The sequence below is a fragment of the Bombus terrestris genome, chromosome 7 (genome assembly GCF_910591885.1).
Source record: "Bombus terrestris chromosome 7, iyBomTerr1.2, whole genome shotgun sequence".
Lineage (NCBI taxonomy): Eukaryota > Metazoa > Arthropoda > Insecta > Hymenoptera > Apidae > Bombus > Bombus terrestris.
The window spans coordinates 16045099-16063729 of NC_063275.1; the positions used below are offsets into that span (position 1 = coordinate 16045099).

Consider the following 18631-nt stretch of genomic DNA (forward strand, 5'->3'; position numbering starts at 1 on the left):
GAAAGTCCGCGTGAAAATCTGGAAGAACGAGGAACTGTAATTCGCGGCTTCGGTTTGCGTAAACGGATATCCGGAAATCGAGAACCGAGAGAATTCGAACAACAAGCCGATGAAACGATCGGTAATGAGCATCGATCGGATCGCTCGTCGAAATAGCTGGCAAGGACAGCCTCTGAAGCGGAAATTCTCTTACGAAACAGAATTTCTTGTGGAACGCAAGAATTCTGTTACGCGATTCGTATACACGATGCTGCGTAGTACGTTTCGAATCGGAAACAATAATTTCCGCGCTGATGTAATCGTTTCGGTGAACGTATAACATTCGCAATGAAACAGACAGCAGTATCGTCTGCGTATTTCTGACTGGTCATTCTGCTGGAACGTTCAACAGGCGCCTTGTTTTTATTCGCCCTTTTTTTCTTCCATCGTGCTCGATGAAACTAATGACGCGATGACGCGAAGAACGCACGCAGTTGATAGTCAAGAGTCGATCATTGACGTTTCTAGCTTTTAAAATAGCCCACGCTACTCCTCACCAAACGTTTGCATAGCTCTTACAATTTCCTATTGGCTAATTGGGACGAGCACAAATTTCGAGATACCAAACAGTGAAGCAACAAACAGTCGGCTGACCAAGAGGAATCGCCCGCGGGAAATTACAAAAAACATTCTTCTTCCTTTATCTGTTCTCTCCAACCATGCTAACCTAGACGTCTCGTTATCAGCAGGAGAAGTGGCACGATTTTCTCCGTCGATTTACGTTCGAAAGTTTTTTGCTCTGCTACCGGCTCGGTTGTTCGCTAAACGCGGCCCCATAAATTATTCCCTGAAGAAAAACAAGCAGCGCGAGCCGAAACGAGGAGTTTCCCTTTCATCTGGCCAGGGGGATTTAGTTAGGACCGGTGCTAGACGGGATTCGAAGGACGAGAGAGAATCGAGTCCCTCTCGTCGATAGGCCTGCCCTCTTGTCACGATGTCCCTCGGGAATCCGGGCCTCTCGTCCATCCAGTCCGGTAATTACACCGACGCCACTCTCCTTTTTGAAGTTGGCACGCCCGCGGAATAAGTTTACCGGCTCGAAAGTCAACTCGCCGAGGCTCCTTGGCCTTCGTCGCTGATTAACCCTCCTGAGATTAGCTTCCTGATGGAGCTGGAATTATTTTATCCCGGGTTATCGACGCCACGAGCCCGTTTCCCTTCGACGTTTCCATTATCCTGTGGTGTCCGTGCGTTCGCGTGAATCGGCTTAAGAGAGAAGAAAGTTTTGTATACGTACTGAAGAGACACGTTTTCCATCTTATATCCTCTGTGATATCGTAAGCTCTGCAATTTACGAAGGCATACGAAGAAAAATCGTGGGATGCGAACTATTTCCGAGTAAATATGAAATATAGTGTATGAACAATATTACGAAAGATTTGTCATACCAAAGTGACAGCTTTATCGCTTTAACCGGACATCGTAAACACCTCGAGTCGAACAATAATATAAGCTACATACGTATAATCTACCTATTATTGGTTCAAGAAAAAGTGTAATCGTACTGTACTCGCGGTAAACAACATGACATTTTACTTTTTTAGTGCGACTAACGTAAGAACCTTCGTGTCGATATTAAAATTTCAGCCCACGTGCCGTTTCGAGCAGCCAGCCAAGGACGAAGAAGAAACACTTAGAGTAGCTAACAAAGGACAACAGAATCGCAGTTACACCGATCGGTTCGCGTCCCCTTAGCCTCCGCCAAATTATAAATTTTTCGCCGATAAGATCCATCGGGGCGAGCTAATATTGGCACACCGAGTGATTTTAATTTTACACTTAAGGGAATCGATGTTATCGAGTTTGCTCAAGGGGTGCGGGATTTCAACGTCTAATCTCATCTCATTTTCTTCGACACCCCATTCGCCTCTTTTCTCCTCTGCCTTTCCTCCTTCGTTTTGCCTCCGCGCGAAAAGTCATCGAGCGTCCGAGTAATCAATTTTGTTTCGCTGAAATCTTCCACGGAAGAAGAAACACATGATCGATTCTCCTTGAAGTTGTCAGCGATCGACTGTATCGCCGCGATTAACCGCCACTCTTTATGTTTCTCTCTCGGTTTCTTTCCTGGGAAATCGACGCCATCCATAACAAATTGATGTGAGATCGCGTTGACAAGCCTTCGCGTTGATCTTCCTGCGATTAAATCACGATGACTGTTTTGATAGAGAAGGTAACGACAGTATGACGACTAAAACAAGATAATCGTTTTCATCGTTGCAGTTTTCTGAGCTTGAAAAGCACTCGTTAGTCGTACTTCACCTTCTGAAGATTAAGTTATTTATAATTTGTTGCAACCGATAATTTATCATTGATAATTTATAGTTCGCTGATCGAGATAGAAACAAAGGCGAGGAAAATTTAACGAAATCAAAGCGTTTCCTCGTTGAAAGGACGTCGAAGAGCTCAGTTGAAGAACTCTGAGAAGATGATAAAAACTATCATTCTCGACCGTTCGCGGTAGATCGCTTCAACGAGAGTCGAAAATTCTCGTTACGATTAGATATTCGATGCCACGAATTGGTCAATCTCCTATTTTGATTAGCATAATAGAGATGGTTGACTGATCACAATACTGAAGTAACAGGTTATAATATACACTTTAGTCCAACAACTTTGTAGATATAAATAGTTACTCGTCGTGCGTATAGAGTATTCTCAATGACATGTAAATAGTAAGTTACAACTAACGACTGATCAATGAACGAAAAACCAGTCAATGTATTGAATGATTTAAGGCTGATAAACTAGTAAAGTTCGGTGACGATGCTGTCGCAGAGAAAAACTATTGTTGGGAAGTGGTCGTTCTACCACCGGTCACTTGCGGGTTAAATGACCGTTGAACATGGGAAACACCTTACCTTCCCATTTCTTACCTGACTGAATAATAACCATAATGGACTTGAAGATATTCTATAACAATTGACGGGTCTTGACGGTAAAATAAAAATGCTTAGTTCCTTAGGATTATTGCTGTCTATTGACTAACTATATTCGTACAGCTAGTGGTCGTCTTGACCGAGGGATGGATTCTGCTTTATGTAAAAAGTCACCGGGCTTATTAATCATAATAAAACTTTTACTTGACAGTTTCAACATAAAATCCGCTTCTGAAAATTTTATACAGACAGAAATTCTGTAAAAGTTCACAGACATTTATCTGTCGAATGATATACGGCCAGATCAAATTGGTTTGGCAGCACTTTTACCATGCTTATTCGGCAATACCCTTTAACGAGGACGTAACGAGACTGAAATTGCTTTGTTGGGAAGATACCGTAAAAGTTTACGTCATTCGACTACGATGATACGATAAGCGTCATGCACTTGCATAGCTTAACAGGCCTCGTAAAATTCGTCCATACCGGATGTCACCGCGATTTCCAAGAGAATCGTTATGTTTCTCAATTTCCTGCGATGTCAGTTGATAAAACCTACTCCGCCACTCGTGGCATATTTCGCGATAGCAAACATCGTTCTGTTGGCTTTTAACTATTTCGAGGGTGTATTTAACGAGAATACAGAAAGACGAGTTGCTAGTTTCTTTACTTTTGAAAAATCCTTAACGACGATACGTTAGGAAAACAATTAAAAACAAAGAACGAGTTACTTCCACTTTGTTTTCTAAAGATTTTAACGTGAGAAGATAGTTCCATTTTGTTGGATGGTTCGTGCGTCTAGAATTATGCGTAGTCGTGATTGTTACGTTCTACGAGGTGACAAAGTGCGGTCACTCGAGTTGCTTGCATTACCATCCGAGATTCTGCGATTGTCTGCGCATCGTTTCCGATCAAGATTATGCGGAGAACGAGAAGAGACCTTAGCAACACAAAAACGGGAAGAGCGCTTCCTGTTGCTCCTCTGTCCCACGACCGTGACTCAATGACATTGTTCGTTATGAGTACGAATGTTCGAAAGAGCAGAATAACGAGTGCGCAAGAAACTACAACTCGTCGTTTCTTTTCTACGCGCTCTCGACTCGTGTACGATTCGTTCGATAAAATTCGATCGAGAGTCGTTTGGCTGGAAACCGACGCGACAGACTGTCTGTCCGGTAAAAGTCCAAATTGATCGTATACGACGGGGATAGCACATTAGCATAATCCAATGACTGGAGAATATATTCCCGGTTTCCTCTTATAAGCTTCAATCACAGAAATGGTTGACATACTTGCACGAGCTACGATGAATAATGAAAGATACAATATTGACAGCGAGTACGACAAACCATTTAATTATTCAAACTTAGCCTTTCCTTCGCAGATCCTCGCTTCGTTATTTAACAAACGCCGTCAAGGATATAGCGAAACAATCACGAAGTCTCGTTAGAAAAAATTATTGTATCATTCATGAACTAGGAAACCTGGTGATTTTCAATGATACAATTTACCTTGTCGAACGAAAATCAATATTCAAATTCATTCAGGCTGATACTTTGATTCCTTTACGGTATGCGGTATATACGGATTTTCATTAGATTTTTCTATTGTCATTTCCGTTCTAATATTTAATCTGTTAGTTCTATTTTTTACTTTGACCACGATTTTTATTTGAATCGTACGTATCGAGGGCAAAAAGGTGGAGATCTATTATTCTTAGCAGAATCAGACATCTTCCGCGTTTATACGGAATTGCACAACCGTTTCCCGGTATCCTAGAGTTATTCGAGCCGTCTACGTCGTATTTTTATTCCTTTTTTCTTTTTTTTTCCGCCGTGTTGGGGTTCTTCGGTTGGCGAAACGATACGTTTTTCTTAGAAATCTACGAAGATGGACGCGACAAGGTCGTCCCTTTTCTTGTGTATCCATCTTCACGCATTTAGGCCTATTTATAGCAGTACTAGGTAGAAATCTTTATGTAACGCCGCTAACGGAACTTTCTGCACGAGGCTCGATCCACTTTTCTTTCCCCGCTGCCTCGACTAGAGCCGATTTCGGTTAATTAGCCGGCTGGCTCGCGCATTCGGTTATTATCTACGAGAAATTCCACGCGTGCCTCTTCTTATGTCGTATTAGGAGCTTGAACTTGTTGCGATCTAGCAATGGGAACACGATTGTCTGAACAAACAATATTACGCGATACTTGTTTCTTACTCTGTTTCTATTGAGTGAGAATCAGTGTTTGACTGCTCTCTGTTCATTGCCAGTAAATTTAAACGATTAACAATTTTTCGTACAGAATCATACTCAAACATCTACCAACAAATAAGATAATAAAGTTTGCAGAACCACTATAGCAGAAAATGTGATATATCTATCACAAGTCAGAGATTCTAGCCACTTGCGTAAAGTTTCAGGAGGATAGTTGGCGAAATTATTACGGGCTCGGTTGCGTCGCACTTATGTCACGTATTTTTGTTTGTACGAAGCCCTTCTGTTCTTCATTCAGCCGGTCTTCCAGGCCGTGGGCGTCAAAAAGAAGAAGAAGCAACCAAGAAACAGATAAACCAAACAATTTACACGAGCGAACGCATACATACCTCCTGCATGTTGCAGATAAGTTACGTTCATAGTCGTTAGTCTGGTCTTTCCATCCTGCTTTTTCCCATTCTCCATGGCTCTCGTTGTTCCGCGTACCACCCCCAATCTGTTTCTCTTCTACGCTCGTCCTTGTTATCCATTAAAATTTCAGCCGATAATACTTGTTCTTAGCATTGTGTCATTGCCGTGAAAGAACTGTTCGCCGTGTAATACATGAATTTTTAAAAAACGAGTAGAAAGATTAATGCATGATGGAAATTAATCGGAAAGTTTTCGATGAGAAATTCTCTCGGGTTCGCTACACGTCCTCCATACGGCCATAAATTTTATCACCATCATCGTTTAACCAAAGGTAAAGCTAATTTCAATCATCTATAGAACGAACAGGGGAAAAGTCGAACCAAATTCAGCTAAACCGTGTACACAAGGAAGATATTACAAAGTTCGGAAATTCAGCCAACGTAGTACCAATTTGGAAGCTGTTACATCCATTATATCGAAACCACCGATCTTCGTGAGTAACGAAAGAAATCAAATAGTTGATTTATATCCGAGCATAATGATTTTAAACCAATCGAGCCCGCTTAACACGTTGACGCCCGGCATGGATCACCGATGGCTCACACGAGTCTGTTCCGTGAGACGGCGTGACACTTGTATTTCACATAATAGGTAGTACAAAATAGGTTTACGTTATTTTATCTTAACATTATAAACAGACATTCAATAGTAAAAACATAACAATTCAATATTATACACTTAACATAATTATTTCCTTTTTTATGCAATTTTTTAAAACATGTTAGGCAGAGTACCGGCTGGCCCTTACAACGATCACAATATGTTGTTACTTTTTTGGCTTTATTCGCGGCATACTCTCTACCTTTTATTCTAGAAATGTGTTTATAACATTGTTTACACCGCCGTCTCATTTTACTCGCGGGCCCTTGGTACGACTGCAGAAATTTTGAATGTTTTTTGGGCATTTTCACTTGGCATTTCTTTTCTGTGGGCATTTACTGTACTCCACTGTGCCCCATGAAGTAGATCGTGCATTCGGGCGCCGCGTCACAGAGAAAAAACCCTGATTACCGGCGTCGGCGTCAACGTGTTAATGTCTTAGATACGGTTGAATGTTGTGCGGGATTGTTCCTCTATACGGCAGAGTTTGACGCGAATTACGCGTAAACGATACAGCACTGCAATGTGTAACGGATAATGCTGTTCTCTACGCAAGCAAATTGGAATGAAGCTTTTGATAATTAAATTACAATTTTTCTTAAAGATATGATGCATATACTTGAACTTTAATAATTTACTTTAATGATTAATAATACAATTGAGTGTGATATATTTTAAAGCACGGTACGACACATAGACCCACGTCACATTTAATTTTCACACTCATTGCGCGACAGTGTTTTTCAAATTGTTCTTCGCTTCCTATTTTGAAGCAACATTTTCAGCTTGAAGATTCTAAAAGATTAGAAGAATACGGATCGGTATGTTAACAACAGCATCTAATAATGGTATATTTATTTTAAAGAAAAGCAACAGTTGATATCTGACACTGGCATATTAAAAATAAAAACTGTATACTATGTCTGTATATTGTTATGAATATATGTATATGTATACTGTAGTGAAACGTTGCGAGGGCAAGAAAAGTGTGAAGCAAGACAAATGAAAGGGATCGTTTAGTTCAAACGGTGAGCAAATAAATGGTAGAAGGCACCACTGCAGCTTTATTACTACTCACAAAATGGCATACTATAAAAGGATGGACCAAGTTCCTGACAGGTCTAAAGTGTTGTCTTACCCTAAGAAGTGACTAGGCAAGTCAGTATAGCTAAACACTGACATTCGAAATTTTTGACGAGACTTGTGAAACATGAAGATCTTGCAACATACGCACAAGAGGTTCCAAGAAGGTGTTCGTGTCAGGGTGGTGCGAGTCGAGACGCTTACTACCATGTGGGTCCGCTTAGAAGGCGAGCCCAGAATAAGCGAAATACTCAGTTTGGTATTGAACACGTATCCCTTGGCATACTGGCCAAAGAAGAAAGATTTGAAACCAGGAATGCTCGTCGCCGTGCGAGTAAATTCTGTTGCCTTTTGGGACAGAGCTATTCTCTTGCAACAAACCGAGAAGGGTTACATCGTTTTTTTAATCGACTTCGGGATAGAAACCTACCGAAGTGTCAGTTCGATTCGGTTGTTGCCACGGAAGTTGGCGAGGATAGTACCATGGGCTAGGAAGCTCCAACTGTCAGGTGTACGTGACCAAGCGGACCAAACGCTGAGACATCGTGTGGCCCAATTTACTATGTTGAGACGGTCAGGATACTTGACGGACATCAACTCTTCGCCAGGAGATGCAATGACCGCGAGGTTGGTGTTGGACGGGAAAGAGGGAGAATTCTCGACAGACATGGGAGCACACTGGTTGGAGTTGGGATACCTCGATCCTGAATAATCAGTATCTCTTGCGAGACTTTTAAGTATATATTTATATTTTTGTATATATATTAGTATTGTTACTGAATAAAAATTAATAATAGTTTAAAAGCTTGTAAACGCTCTTTTAGCTTTCCTTGTCATTCATACGACAGGTCTTACAATATTAAATTTAAGATATCTCTTAAACTATTCATTTTTCGAATCAAGTACCTGTATATTCTTCTGTAGAGAATTAAAAACTGTATCGAATAGCGTCTAAAAAATGTATCGTATCATTTAGAAAAACAAAGACCACACTTAAGTCTCGGAGGTGCGTCCACCCAAATAAGATCTGCGACCGTTGCTGGATGTGCCTCTCGAAATAAGACAAATTCTATCCGAAACACTTTCTCCGAATAATGTATAGTTTGCATTTTACAAGATTATTTACTGTAATTTCATGTTATTTTTATACCATATTATTTTATATTTAGATATTCGGTATAAATTCGGTAAAATTTAAATTGTGAAATATAAAGCTATTAAGATCTGGATTTCGATTAATGAAAAAATCTTTTTCGATTGATATCGAGTAGCTAATTGTTTGTGGCAAGAAAATTTAAAGAGATTCATGAAGGTCTCCAACGAAGATTCACGTAATTTATTGCTTGCTGATTAATATGTCAATTTTTATGATTTAAACAGGTATAACGCCATTGTCGTGAAATGATATTTGTACGGAAAGGTTTCTGGGTAAATTTATTACCTGCGTTAGTCGGATTTAATGGAAACGTCTAATCGAACTTGTTGTTGCAGATAGAAAGTGAAGTAAGGTAATGGAAGGTCATTAGAAATGCGATGTATGCGCTTGAAACTCGTGAGAAATTGAGCGCCATCGTTTAAAGAAATAAAGATGCGAAAAATAGGTTATAGAAAGAAACATAATGAGTTTACAGAAAAAAATTTCGATTTTGAAATTTGATAAAAATTATAAAATTCTGGTATAAGAAGGACGTAGGTACAGATGCGGAGAGGGGGTAATGGCCGCATGCGGTGACGCCTGCGAACAGGTCTACAATTGAAATTGCGCCTTAAAACTGCTAGCACCTACATTATCTCAGCAATAGTTTTTTTAAATTAACGCAGAACGATGACTTTTTGTTAAATCTAAGGTAGCTTGATGAGATATTAACAAATATCATAATCGATGCTATAAAAAATTATATTCAAGCCTAAAATTTTCAATTTTTTAATTTTATATTTTGTATATTATAATGATCCGAGCCTGTTTCTGAATTGTAGCAAATTGCCTTCGTTTTCTATTTTGTAGCGGCATTTTCAGGTTGAAGATTCTAAAAAATTATAGGGATACGGATCGGTATGTTAAAAGGAGCATCTAATAATGGTATATTTATTTTAACGGAAAGCAACAATTGATATCTGACACTGGTGTATCAAAAACAAAGACTATATATTCTGTCTGTATATTGTTAACACTGTTATAAAACATTGCGAGGACGAAAAAAGCGTGAAGTAAGACAAATGAAAAAGATCGTTTAAATGGTTTAAAGTTTAAACGGTGAGCGAATGAGTCAGTAGAACGAGCCACTATAGTGGCGCGTCGTAATATAAGATGACATTCGCATCGTACCTAAGAGGTTAAGGAACAATTTTCTACTTAATTTCCCGCCCTTGAGTCGGCGCTTCGAAATCTATGTAGCTGTATTATATGTCTCTGGCGTGGAAATGGGACAAGGAGGGGAGGAGCGCGAGAGCAGGGGGTTGAAATACGAGAAACGTATCGCGTCTTCGTATCCCGTCGACGTGGTTCCACGTGGCTGAAAGAGAAGTTGCGAACGCGAGGGCTGTGCACGGAGCGTAAAGGGAGCCGGTCCCGGTGCAACAAGTACGCAATTCAGGAAAGTTGCGCCGCGTCGATAAGGCAATTATTCGGTTGCGCCGCCTCGCAAGAACAATGCCTTTTGTCGGATGAGGCAACAACGGGGTTATGGAAGACGGGCAACGGGGAGAAGACCGTCTTTATGCGAAACGTAGCTAGATACCGGTATATCGAGAGTCGGAGGAGCTTTCTTCAACCGGTGGCCGCCATTTGTCGACGCTACACCAGCCGAGTTTCGCGCAACATTTTTGTCGCAGTCGCATGCAATTTAATTTACCTCCCTTTCTCTTGAATAACTCTGAATAGCACACTGATATTATATAATGTGAATTTTAGTAATTCTGTGAGGCAATTCTGTCGATTGAGAAGCTCGTTAAGTATCGTACATTTTTGTTGACTCTCCCATTTTAATGCCATTTTATAATTAGACGCGGGGACTTTAATATAACGTAATTGGAAAGATTCAAGGGTCCTTTAAAAATGGCTAATTAAAACGACTAAGTGTTTATTTTGAGAGAAATTGTGCGAGGTTTCTAGAAAGCTTGTTTTCATTTCGAACGAATTGATAAAATGCTTAAAACGAGGTCATGAATGTAAAAAGTTAACTTATGGGTAGCACCTACTTTTAATTCGTGGTAATTTATTAGGAACTGTTGGTATTTCTTTCACAAATTGCTGTTCAATTTCGTGTCAATGCTATAAAGTTTTAATTTGGAATTCTCTGTAGATGATGTATTCCTCCTGTTCGAAGAACTCCCCTTCCCTTCATCCTGTTGTTTCTGTTTGATGTTGGATTTATCATTCATGAATCAGTCGATACACGATTTTATCGGTGTCACGGTGTTGTTTAACAGGAAACGGAAATTTAACTTTCGACTCTCGTTGATTCATGTCCAGATTAAATTTGTTTACAAATAAGCCGTGATAAACATTAGAGTTTCAGGAACACGGCTTATCGAGTTCAATTATTCGTTCGCTATAATTAGGGAAAACAGTGGAATAATATTTACTCGGTAATAACAGGTACGTTTTAAAATAACTACCGCTGATGTGATGTTGGATAATTACGATTACAACGCTAGTCTTCCGTCAGACTAAACTTTAATTACTAAACGAAAAAAAAACAAACGGTCTTCGGACTTTTACGTTTGTAACTGTAACAGTTGAACTTCAAATATGTAGATTATCGAGAGATTTATCTATAATAAAGAAAAAGTTGAGAACAAAATCACTGATGCGTGACAAATACATTAAAAAATAATTTATGTGATAGAAATTCTCGAATTCTTTCTCTACAAGGTGGTATTAATTTTTTATTTTATGTTCGCATAAAAAGACACCTTATCGCCGTCGCCTTATTCCTGCAATAACCTCGTAGACTTTGTAGAATTTGCAAAAATTATGATTCTTAGTGAAATCTTGGAGGACGAGGTAAAGGATAAAGGCGATACCTCGGAATTTGTCCTCTTGGCAACACGTGCGTTCATTTTACGGCTTTCGAGAAGCCACGTTTTTCAATATCAACGCACACGATTGTACGATAAATGTAAATAAGTAAACCCTATACAGTCTGCTCGAGCAAACGTGACTAGTTTTCTCGCGTTCGCTCTTTTGTCTAGCACGTTTTCCCGAACCGATCTTCGGGGAAACGTTCGATATTTACCTCGGAAGGGACAACGCGGAAATAAAGTAGCCTGGGCTCTACTTACGATCACGGAATTACATGCAACGCTAGAATCGCTGTCAGCGTCGGAATCCTGAAAGGAAGAACAGAAGAACGTGGTAAATTAGATATTACTGTGTTAGGAAAGAAAGGAAAGAAAATTGAAAGAATCGAACAGAGATTGAGAAGCGTGAACGAATTCTGTTTATTTGGTGTTAGTCGATGAACTTACGCTGTGGTTTATGATTGTGGTTTAAATGAGAGATGGTGAAACTTACCTTTCGTTTAAGAAAATTCATTATAACTTCGAAGAGACCATAGCGGTAAATTTAAATGTGAATGGTAGAACGGGTATATTTTAACTAGGATCTTCAATACCAAATAATTTAACAAATACAGTAGACTAAAATCAAGGGACCCGATCTAAGTCCATCACTTCTAAAGATTCCTATCTTATCATGCGTAAACGTAGTACAAGTCTTATTAAATAAAGTTATCATAGAAATTGAAGTAGTGGGATTTGTGACACGCTACCGTTTCAAGACAATAAAAAGTGATCAAAATTTGCTTATGCCCTGACCATAGTAGTCTACACTGTAAATACCTATTCTTTCAGCAAAGCGTTTAGTCGTGTTCCATCGAGTCGCAACTAGACACCCGCGGAGAATCCGTGAGTGCGTGCAAATAAGGATCGCGGCGTACGCAAGCGCGGCGCAATTCGACGCAACTGAACGCGATTCAAAGTGGTAAGGAATGGCCTGGAATGTATTTTCGGTGCGGCTGTGTGGGCAGATAATAAGGCGAGGCAACGCGCAATAAACGGATTTACGGTGGTTCGCGGAACGCTAGGATTTCGGGAACCGATTTCGCGGACCGGTTCGCGGATCTCAAACAGGAACGGCTTGGACAAATCGGCTCGAAATCGTTCCCAGCTTCGTTGAAATGGTCTGAAACTTCTTGAATAACGTGTCAATGACTCAATGGTGTAAGCGTCGAGGGAGAAAATAAGGCGTTGGAGCGATTTACAAAACGTTTTTCTGTTAGAGATCGGTATTTATTTCTTCTGTTTTTCTGGATACAATTTTCAAAAGATTTCAAGAGATTTCATTTTATCCGTAGCTACAATTCCACGGAATAAACAAGATTTTTTCAAGGAATAACTGCCGCTTTTGCGACGCGGTAAATGTGGCCGCGTCTAAAAATTGATTTGCATCGGCAAACGATGTGGCCGCGTGCGTTTAACCGCCCGCCGTGTGGCTTTCGTAAATCACCGCGCGAATGGTTTCCCGGAAAAAATTGGCCGCTCGTTTGTCGGACGCGAGATTGCGTAAATTGAGTGGCTCTCGATGAACGCCACTCTAAAGTCCTGACCTCGTTGTAAAAGATCGCTCCGCTTTCGGGGAACACGAATTCGCGGAAAGAAAACACAACTGTGCGCGTTTTCCTCTGATTTTAGACACCTTCCCGACCTCGGTTCGGTGTATATCCGAAACTTCCTCGTTTGCTTACTCTCCACGTCTGTGTTTTCACTGCTTGACCCTCTTTACATTCCAAACATATAACTTTTAAGGCTACGAGCTGATGACGTAATTCTTAGAAATCTAATTACAGTGTTATCACGGTACATTAAACGACAGAGATGAATTTACTTATTCTGTAGGCGAAAGCTCGAGAATCTTTCGTCTTTCTCAATTCTTTGTCTCAAATCACGCGTTACTTTTTCTTTTTTTTTTTTCTTTCTATTTAGAAGAATTTTACAATTAATTCTCATTGAGAATTATAAGTAAATTATTCTGACGTGGTACTATGACTTGAATAATAAGTGTTTATCGTATGTTCGATTCTACGTCTTACTGTTTCAAATTTTTTCTAATCTGAAGAACGATAGACGAATCGCTCATCCCTATTTACGAGACTATGTTTACGAGATTCTATTCGTTAGCCACTGTCGTGAAAAAAAATTTGGAACGAGGCCTGGCGTGTTCCTCGAATGCGACACGGACACCGATTCCTAGATGTACCCTTGCGCGTTATCTTTCGCAACTGGTTTCACTTATGCAAATAATTCTACGGTAGAGAAGCGGATTGCAAACGTGTCGAGGATCCGATTGCAAGAAAATTAATTATCGCTGCCGGCTTTATCCGATGATCGGCTCCGTCGATAGATTTATTCGTCCTCGAGCGGAGAAAATAGGTGTTTATTTTACGAGTTGCAAACGCGGGCGCCACGGCGGCGAATTTTTCGACGGTTGCAATTTGCCGGATGACAAACGACTCGTGGAAGACTCGTTCATTCCTTTGCATTTTTAATGATTCTGCAGAAGCATTGTTACTTTAATGTTACAACGAAAAACGTCTAGTGTACATCGGTGGAAGAAGAAGTTGCAGCCATTTCTTCGAAAACTATCAATCTTCCCGAGCGAAAGCTGAAACAATGGCAAGAATCGCGGACGATAAATCAATCTTATCGAAAACAAATTCTACTAGAAACGAAAGCGGAGAGCTGCTACACGTTATTGAAGTCGACTTCGGTTCTACGGATAAAACAATTTTGCAACTCATCAACGGCACTTCGAGCCGCGGTATTGGCCAGCGGTAGAACAGAACTTCGGTAACGACGTTGCACCAGAAAATATCAGGCCACGATAAAAATGCAGAAAACGCGCAAAAGAATCGACCTCGTTAAAACTACTCGCTATCCAAAGCAACCGAAGAAAGAAAGATGGATACCTTAATTACCATACGGTTCATTAAAATTCGCAACAAACACAAAACATTCTAGAAGCGTCGCGATAATAAATCAATCTTGATACACATTAAATACTAGAAAAAATTAAACACGAGCTTAACGACGAACCAGGCTTCGATGAATTCTCTGCTAATCTTGGCTGCTAATGAAACCATCCTACGAAGAATCGGATGATCTATGCGGTAGATTCTAGAGAACCTTAGCGAATACACGTAAACACCTCTGGAAGAGGCTAACAACGCACGTGCGCGCGCGGTGGAGAAAGCGGACACGGTCGAAATAAAGATCGAGGCCCGCGGATCCGGATAATCGGATGAAGCCGTCTGGCCGTGCTCGGAGGCCGGCGCGGCGGTGGAGACGTGATGGATGAAAGGTGTTCCACTTATGTGGATTCCGTTGCGCGGGATGATGAATGAACCGCGGCAGCCGGAGGCACTCGAATTTCAGCATCGGACCACGAGCAAAGAGCAAAGAGAGCGTGGATCTACGAGACAACGACCGCCGTGATTTCCAGTGAAGACCAGAACGGGGAACAGCTTTCTGCGTGTTGGTCAGGATCAGCTTCTAACCGAACAGACAAGTTTTGATAGGTAAAGGAGGAAAAAAGCGATGGACTATTTTTACCCAGACATTTAGAAATTACCCGAAACAAATTTGACAAAATTAATTTTCGATCTGCTAATGGAAATTCCGCGATTCAATAATTTCTTGTTTCAATGGATGATTTGTTAGTTTGAATGTTAGTCAATTTTGAAAGAGCCTATGCAGATAAATATAAATAGTTTCGACAGAGAGATTTGTGAAAGGTTCTGACGAAAGTGACGAATTGTTAATACACCAAGTACGAGATCGAAATTAATCAACTCACGCAATTTCATTTCCAAGATTCGATGTACCAACGTTCCTCGGAGGGCCAACTTTGTTGTCACGAGTCGCACTTCAACTGAAAGCTGTCGCAAAAAGTATTTGATTATATGTTATCGTTATACAAAGACAACAAAGTCGCGAAACAACGATAGAAGAACGATGCTCATTCATTTACAATCGCTACGCTTTACGAAAACACGCGTCTAATCTTCGAGTAAATGCAATTACGCAGCCAACCCCTATTCCTCGCTAAACTCCCACCCTGAATAATCAACGAAAAATCGTAACAGACTACGTTCAGCCTACGTATCCATCATCGTCATAGTGGCCAGTTTGTGTGCCGTAAATTATTTTCCGCAATCGTCGAATCTATTTCGACGAAAACTACCCTCGCGTGACGTTTCGAAAACGATCCGTCAAATTATTCGCCACAATGAACGGATCGCTACGGTGTCTAATAGTATCCCTCTTTTGATGGAGAAGGAACTACGAGTAAGGCTTCCCCATTATTGCCGGAAATTCAGCATTGGCTTGACAGATTGGTTGTTCACGCAACTTAGCATAGCTGAGGTGTACTACAGGCTGCGGAACATGTCGTCGCGACCCGCTAAGGTTTCAGTATTATTGGCTAACCGATAGGTTACCGTGTCAATCTGTCTAGACTGACGCGTGTCGCGTGATCGATAACCAACTGCTCGCACTAGTCCGCCTTGGATCAACTTCATGGCGAGGGGAAAAAATCCTTGGGCCGAAGATTCTGCGGATATGTTTAACATTCTCGATTCTTAAATCGAAATAAAAATATCCACCTATTGTTTGAAATAAATCGTGGAGCAAAGTTTAGGATCGAAGGACTGAGGTTGATCGAGTATCCCTGATCATTGTCCTATTATGTTTTTGGATAGGTAGAATTCAAAAGTACATGGATTTATTTTAACAGCGATTAATATACCATATGCTAATGACAGTTTTTGCCAGCATTAATACTTCAAGACGGACAAAGTTTATTTTCGACTGGTTCTTTGTAAAACGCCAGAACAATGAAGGCCAAACATGTTGTTTTCCATCCTCTGTTTGCAGCAATGACGCACGTCGGTAAAGACACTTCGGAGAAACGCGAGATGAAATGCGTTTGGAACTTTGGAACACTAAGTTCAAACGAGTTGCAGCGACAATGTTGCTTTCACCTTGGCGAATGAAACAAACGTCGATTCTTAGCACGAGGAAAAGTCTTTAACGAAACAAAAAGAGAAACCGATGGAAATACTTAACAGAGAAGATATTATTTGAAACTTACGATTCGGTTAGAGCTTTTAGGGATGATTTACGAACGAGGCATTTAAATTACATCGCCCATTTTCGACAGTAAACGAAAAAGGGGCGGAAATATTTCAGGTGATAAGGCAGAAAATGTTATCGTAGTTGGCTAGATTATCGGCCAGTCATACGCAGGGCGAAGATTGAAAAATATTTAACTGGCCGAACGAGACGGAGATAAGTTTAAATACCGATGAGCATACTATTCAAACAGGAGGCAATGTCGGCAGGCGCAAATGCCTCGTTAAACATTTTTGACAAGCCAGCTATCGGTCCGCTTAAAGTACACCCAAATATTTTAGACACACTTAAGCGCGTCAAAATATCCAGAAATGAACGCGTTACAGCGTATTCGATATTCAGGAATATTTCGTAAACGAGCAGACGAGGTGAAAACACGACAGAAGGGGTCATGGATGGTGTGCTAAAAATAGAAAGTCGAGGTTTTTGCTCGATTCGTGGCCCGGTCGCGAAAACAAACATCCGTATACGAGTACGTTAAAAAAAGACGAAGAGGAACCGTTAGAGCAGACGTAAAAAAAGTATAGAAAACAAGGAAAAGCGAATGAGGAAAAATACAAACGAATCGAGAGATTCAAGTTCAGAGAACCGGAGGAACGTTAAGAGGCGACACGTCGTGTTTTTCTTTCTGCCAGTTTTTCCTGATAGAACGTGGTCCTTGACGGGATCATTGACTGAGAGTCATCGGAACGATATCACATGGTTGGAAAGCCATCGATGACGTAATTCATAAATATTCCCCGATAATTGACATCCTCCATTGGGATCCGCTTTCTCCCCTCTGGCCACGGCCGGTGTCCGGGAAGCGCTTAAGAGATTAAACCGGACGGTTCAAAGTTCTTGTCTCCGTGTAAACACTTTAATGGAGGCCAGAAGCGAGTGTGCACCTGTTGCGTCGACCGCCGTGACCGAAAAATATTTCAAGCCCATCGGCCGTTCTACCGCCTCGCACGGAGTCTTGTTTTTTACCGTAGCTGGCTATCTGTTCGGTCTGCCGGAAAAATTTTCTTGAAATCGCATGTTCGCTTCGGTTGCAGCACACCCTTCGAATATCTTTTTACGGGGTTGCAACGAAGGATACAAAAATTCCTGATGTGATCGCGGATAAAGAGGTGGAAAATAAAGTCACAAAGGAAGTAGTACGGGGAATTCGGTAATCCAGAGATATCGACTTCTCGAATCACAGCTAATTCGTAGATAGATTCGTAGATAGAGATATCAAGTGTCTCTTATTTTTAGCACGATTGCGGTAATCGACGTTTCGAGTCGTAAATAATTCATGTGACATCGATTACTTTCGAGGAAGCGTCCAAGGAGCAGAATTTCTGGCGATTCTCGTCGACGATGTTCGATCGCGCCGTAAATTTCCTCGTTATTAGCTTTCATTATCTGCTGCGCGAGATCTTCGATGTTTATTCGCCAGGATATTTGAAGAGCGAGGAAAAAGGAGGGAACGTAGATGTCCGATCCGTGTGTACATATATCCGATCGCGCGACAAAATTGTAAACGCAGAAATTATGCAAACGGAGAGGCAGATAATTCTCGTATATTTATAGACGTAATTACACGAAGTGCTTTTTCCCCTCTGGCGGAATAATTTACGATGATTCTTGTGAAACCGCGATCCGCGGTCAAACGTAAATCACGTTCTTTTCGATCCGTCCTTTGTTCGTTGCGGCCACCGTTATGTATATTTCTTCTACGGTAACAATGCGAATGATGCAGCAATAACTGTAGATATATTATTTATCACTAGCATCTTGCTTATGAATAATTACGTAATTAATTAGCCGTAATACAAACGAGGTACATAATTGCAATGGTCAAAGCGGAAAACGCGTGCGTAATTCACCATCTTCTGGAAACAGCAAAACCGTTCCCCTTCGAGAAATGAATTGCACCTTCGAGAGATGGTAAGGTAGAAACGAAACGGTGGGCGAAAATAAAAGAAAGGAGGGAAGAAGTCGCGGAGGATGAAAAAGGCGATTCGTGTTGCCACGTAAAGAACAACAACGCGAGAGTTTGGCGATGATGTAACCGCGAGCATTTCTCGATTCGGGCTAATCGCTTTTTCGACATTCGTCGTTCTAGTAATTGAAGGTATTAGCCCGGCTGATAAATCGATCAGTCACCGCGCAAAAACAAAAGCAACCGAGAC

The 18631-nt window shown here is 40.9% G+C and overlaps 1 protein-coding gene across 5 annotated transcripts in view; it reads right to left on the bottom strand.

Annotated features, from left to right (window-relative positions):
• The window catches only part of LOC100644761 (3-phosphoinositide-dependent protein kinase 1), a 404120-nt gene that overhangs the window by 121945 nt on the left and 263544 nt on the right, over positions 1–18631 (bottom strand). For 2 of the 5 annotated variants that reach the window (XM_048407599.1, XM_003396679.4), the window contains one exon: positions 11565–11612. The exons of 2 other annotated variants lie outside the window; for them this stretch is intronic. In XM_048407599.1, coding sequence (XP_048263556.1) covers positions 11565–11612 — 48 coding nt within the window. Of the gene's footprint in view, positions 1–11564; positions 11613–15135; positions 15218–18631 lie in introns of those variants that run through there. One more of the 5 variants, XM_048407604.1, reaches the window with a different exon arrangement.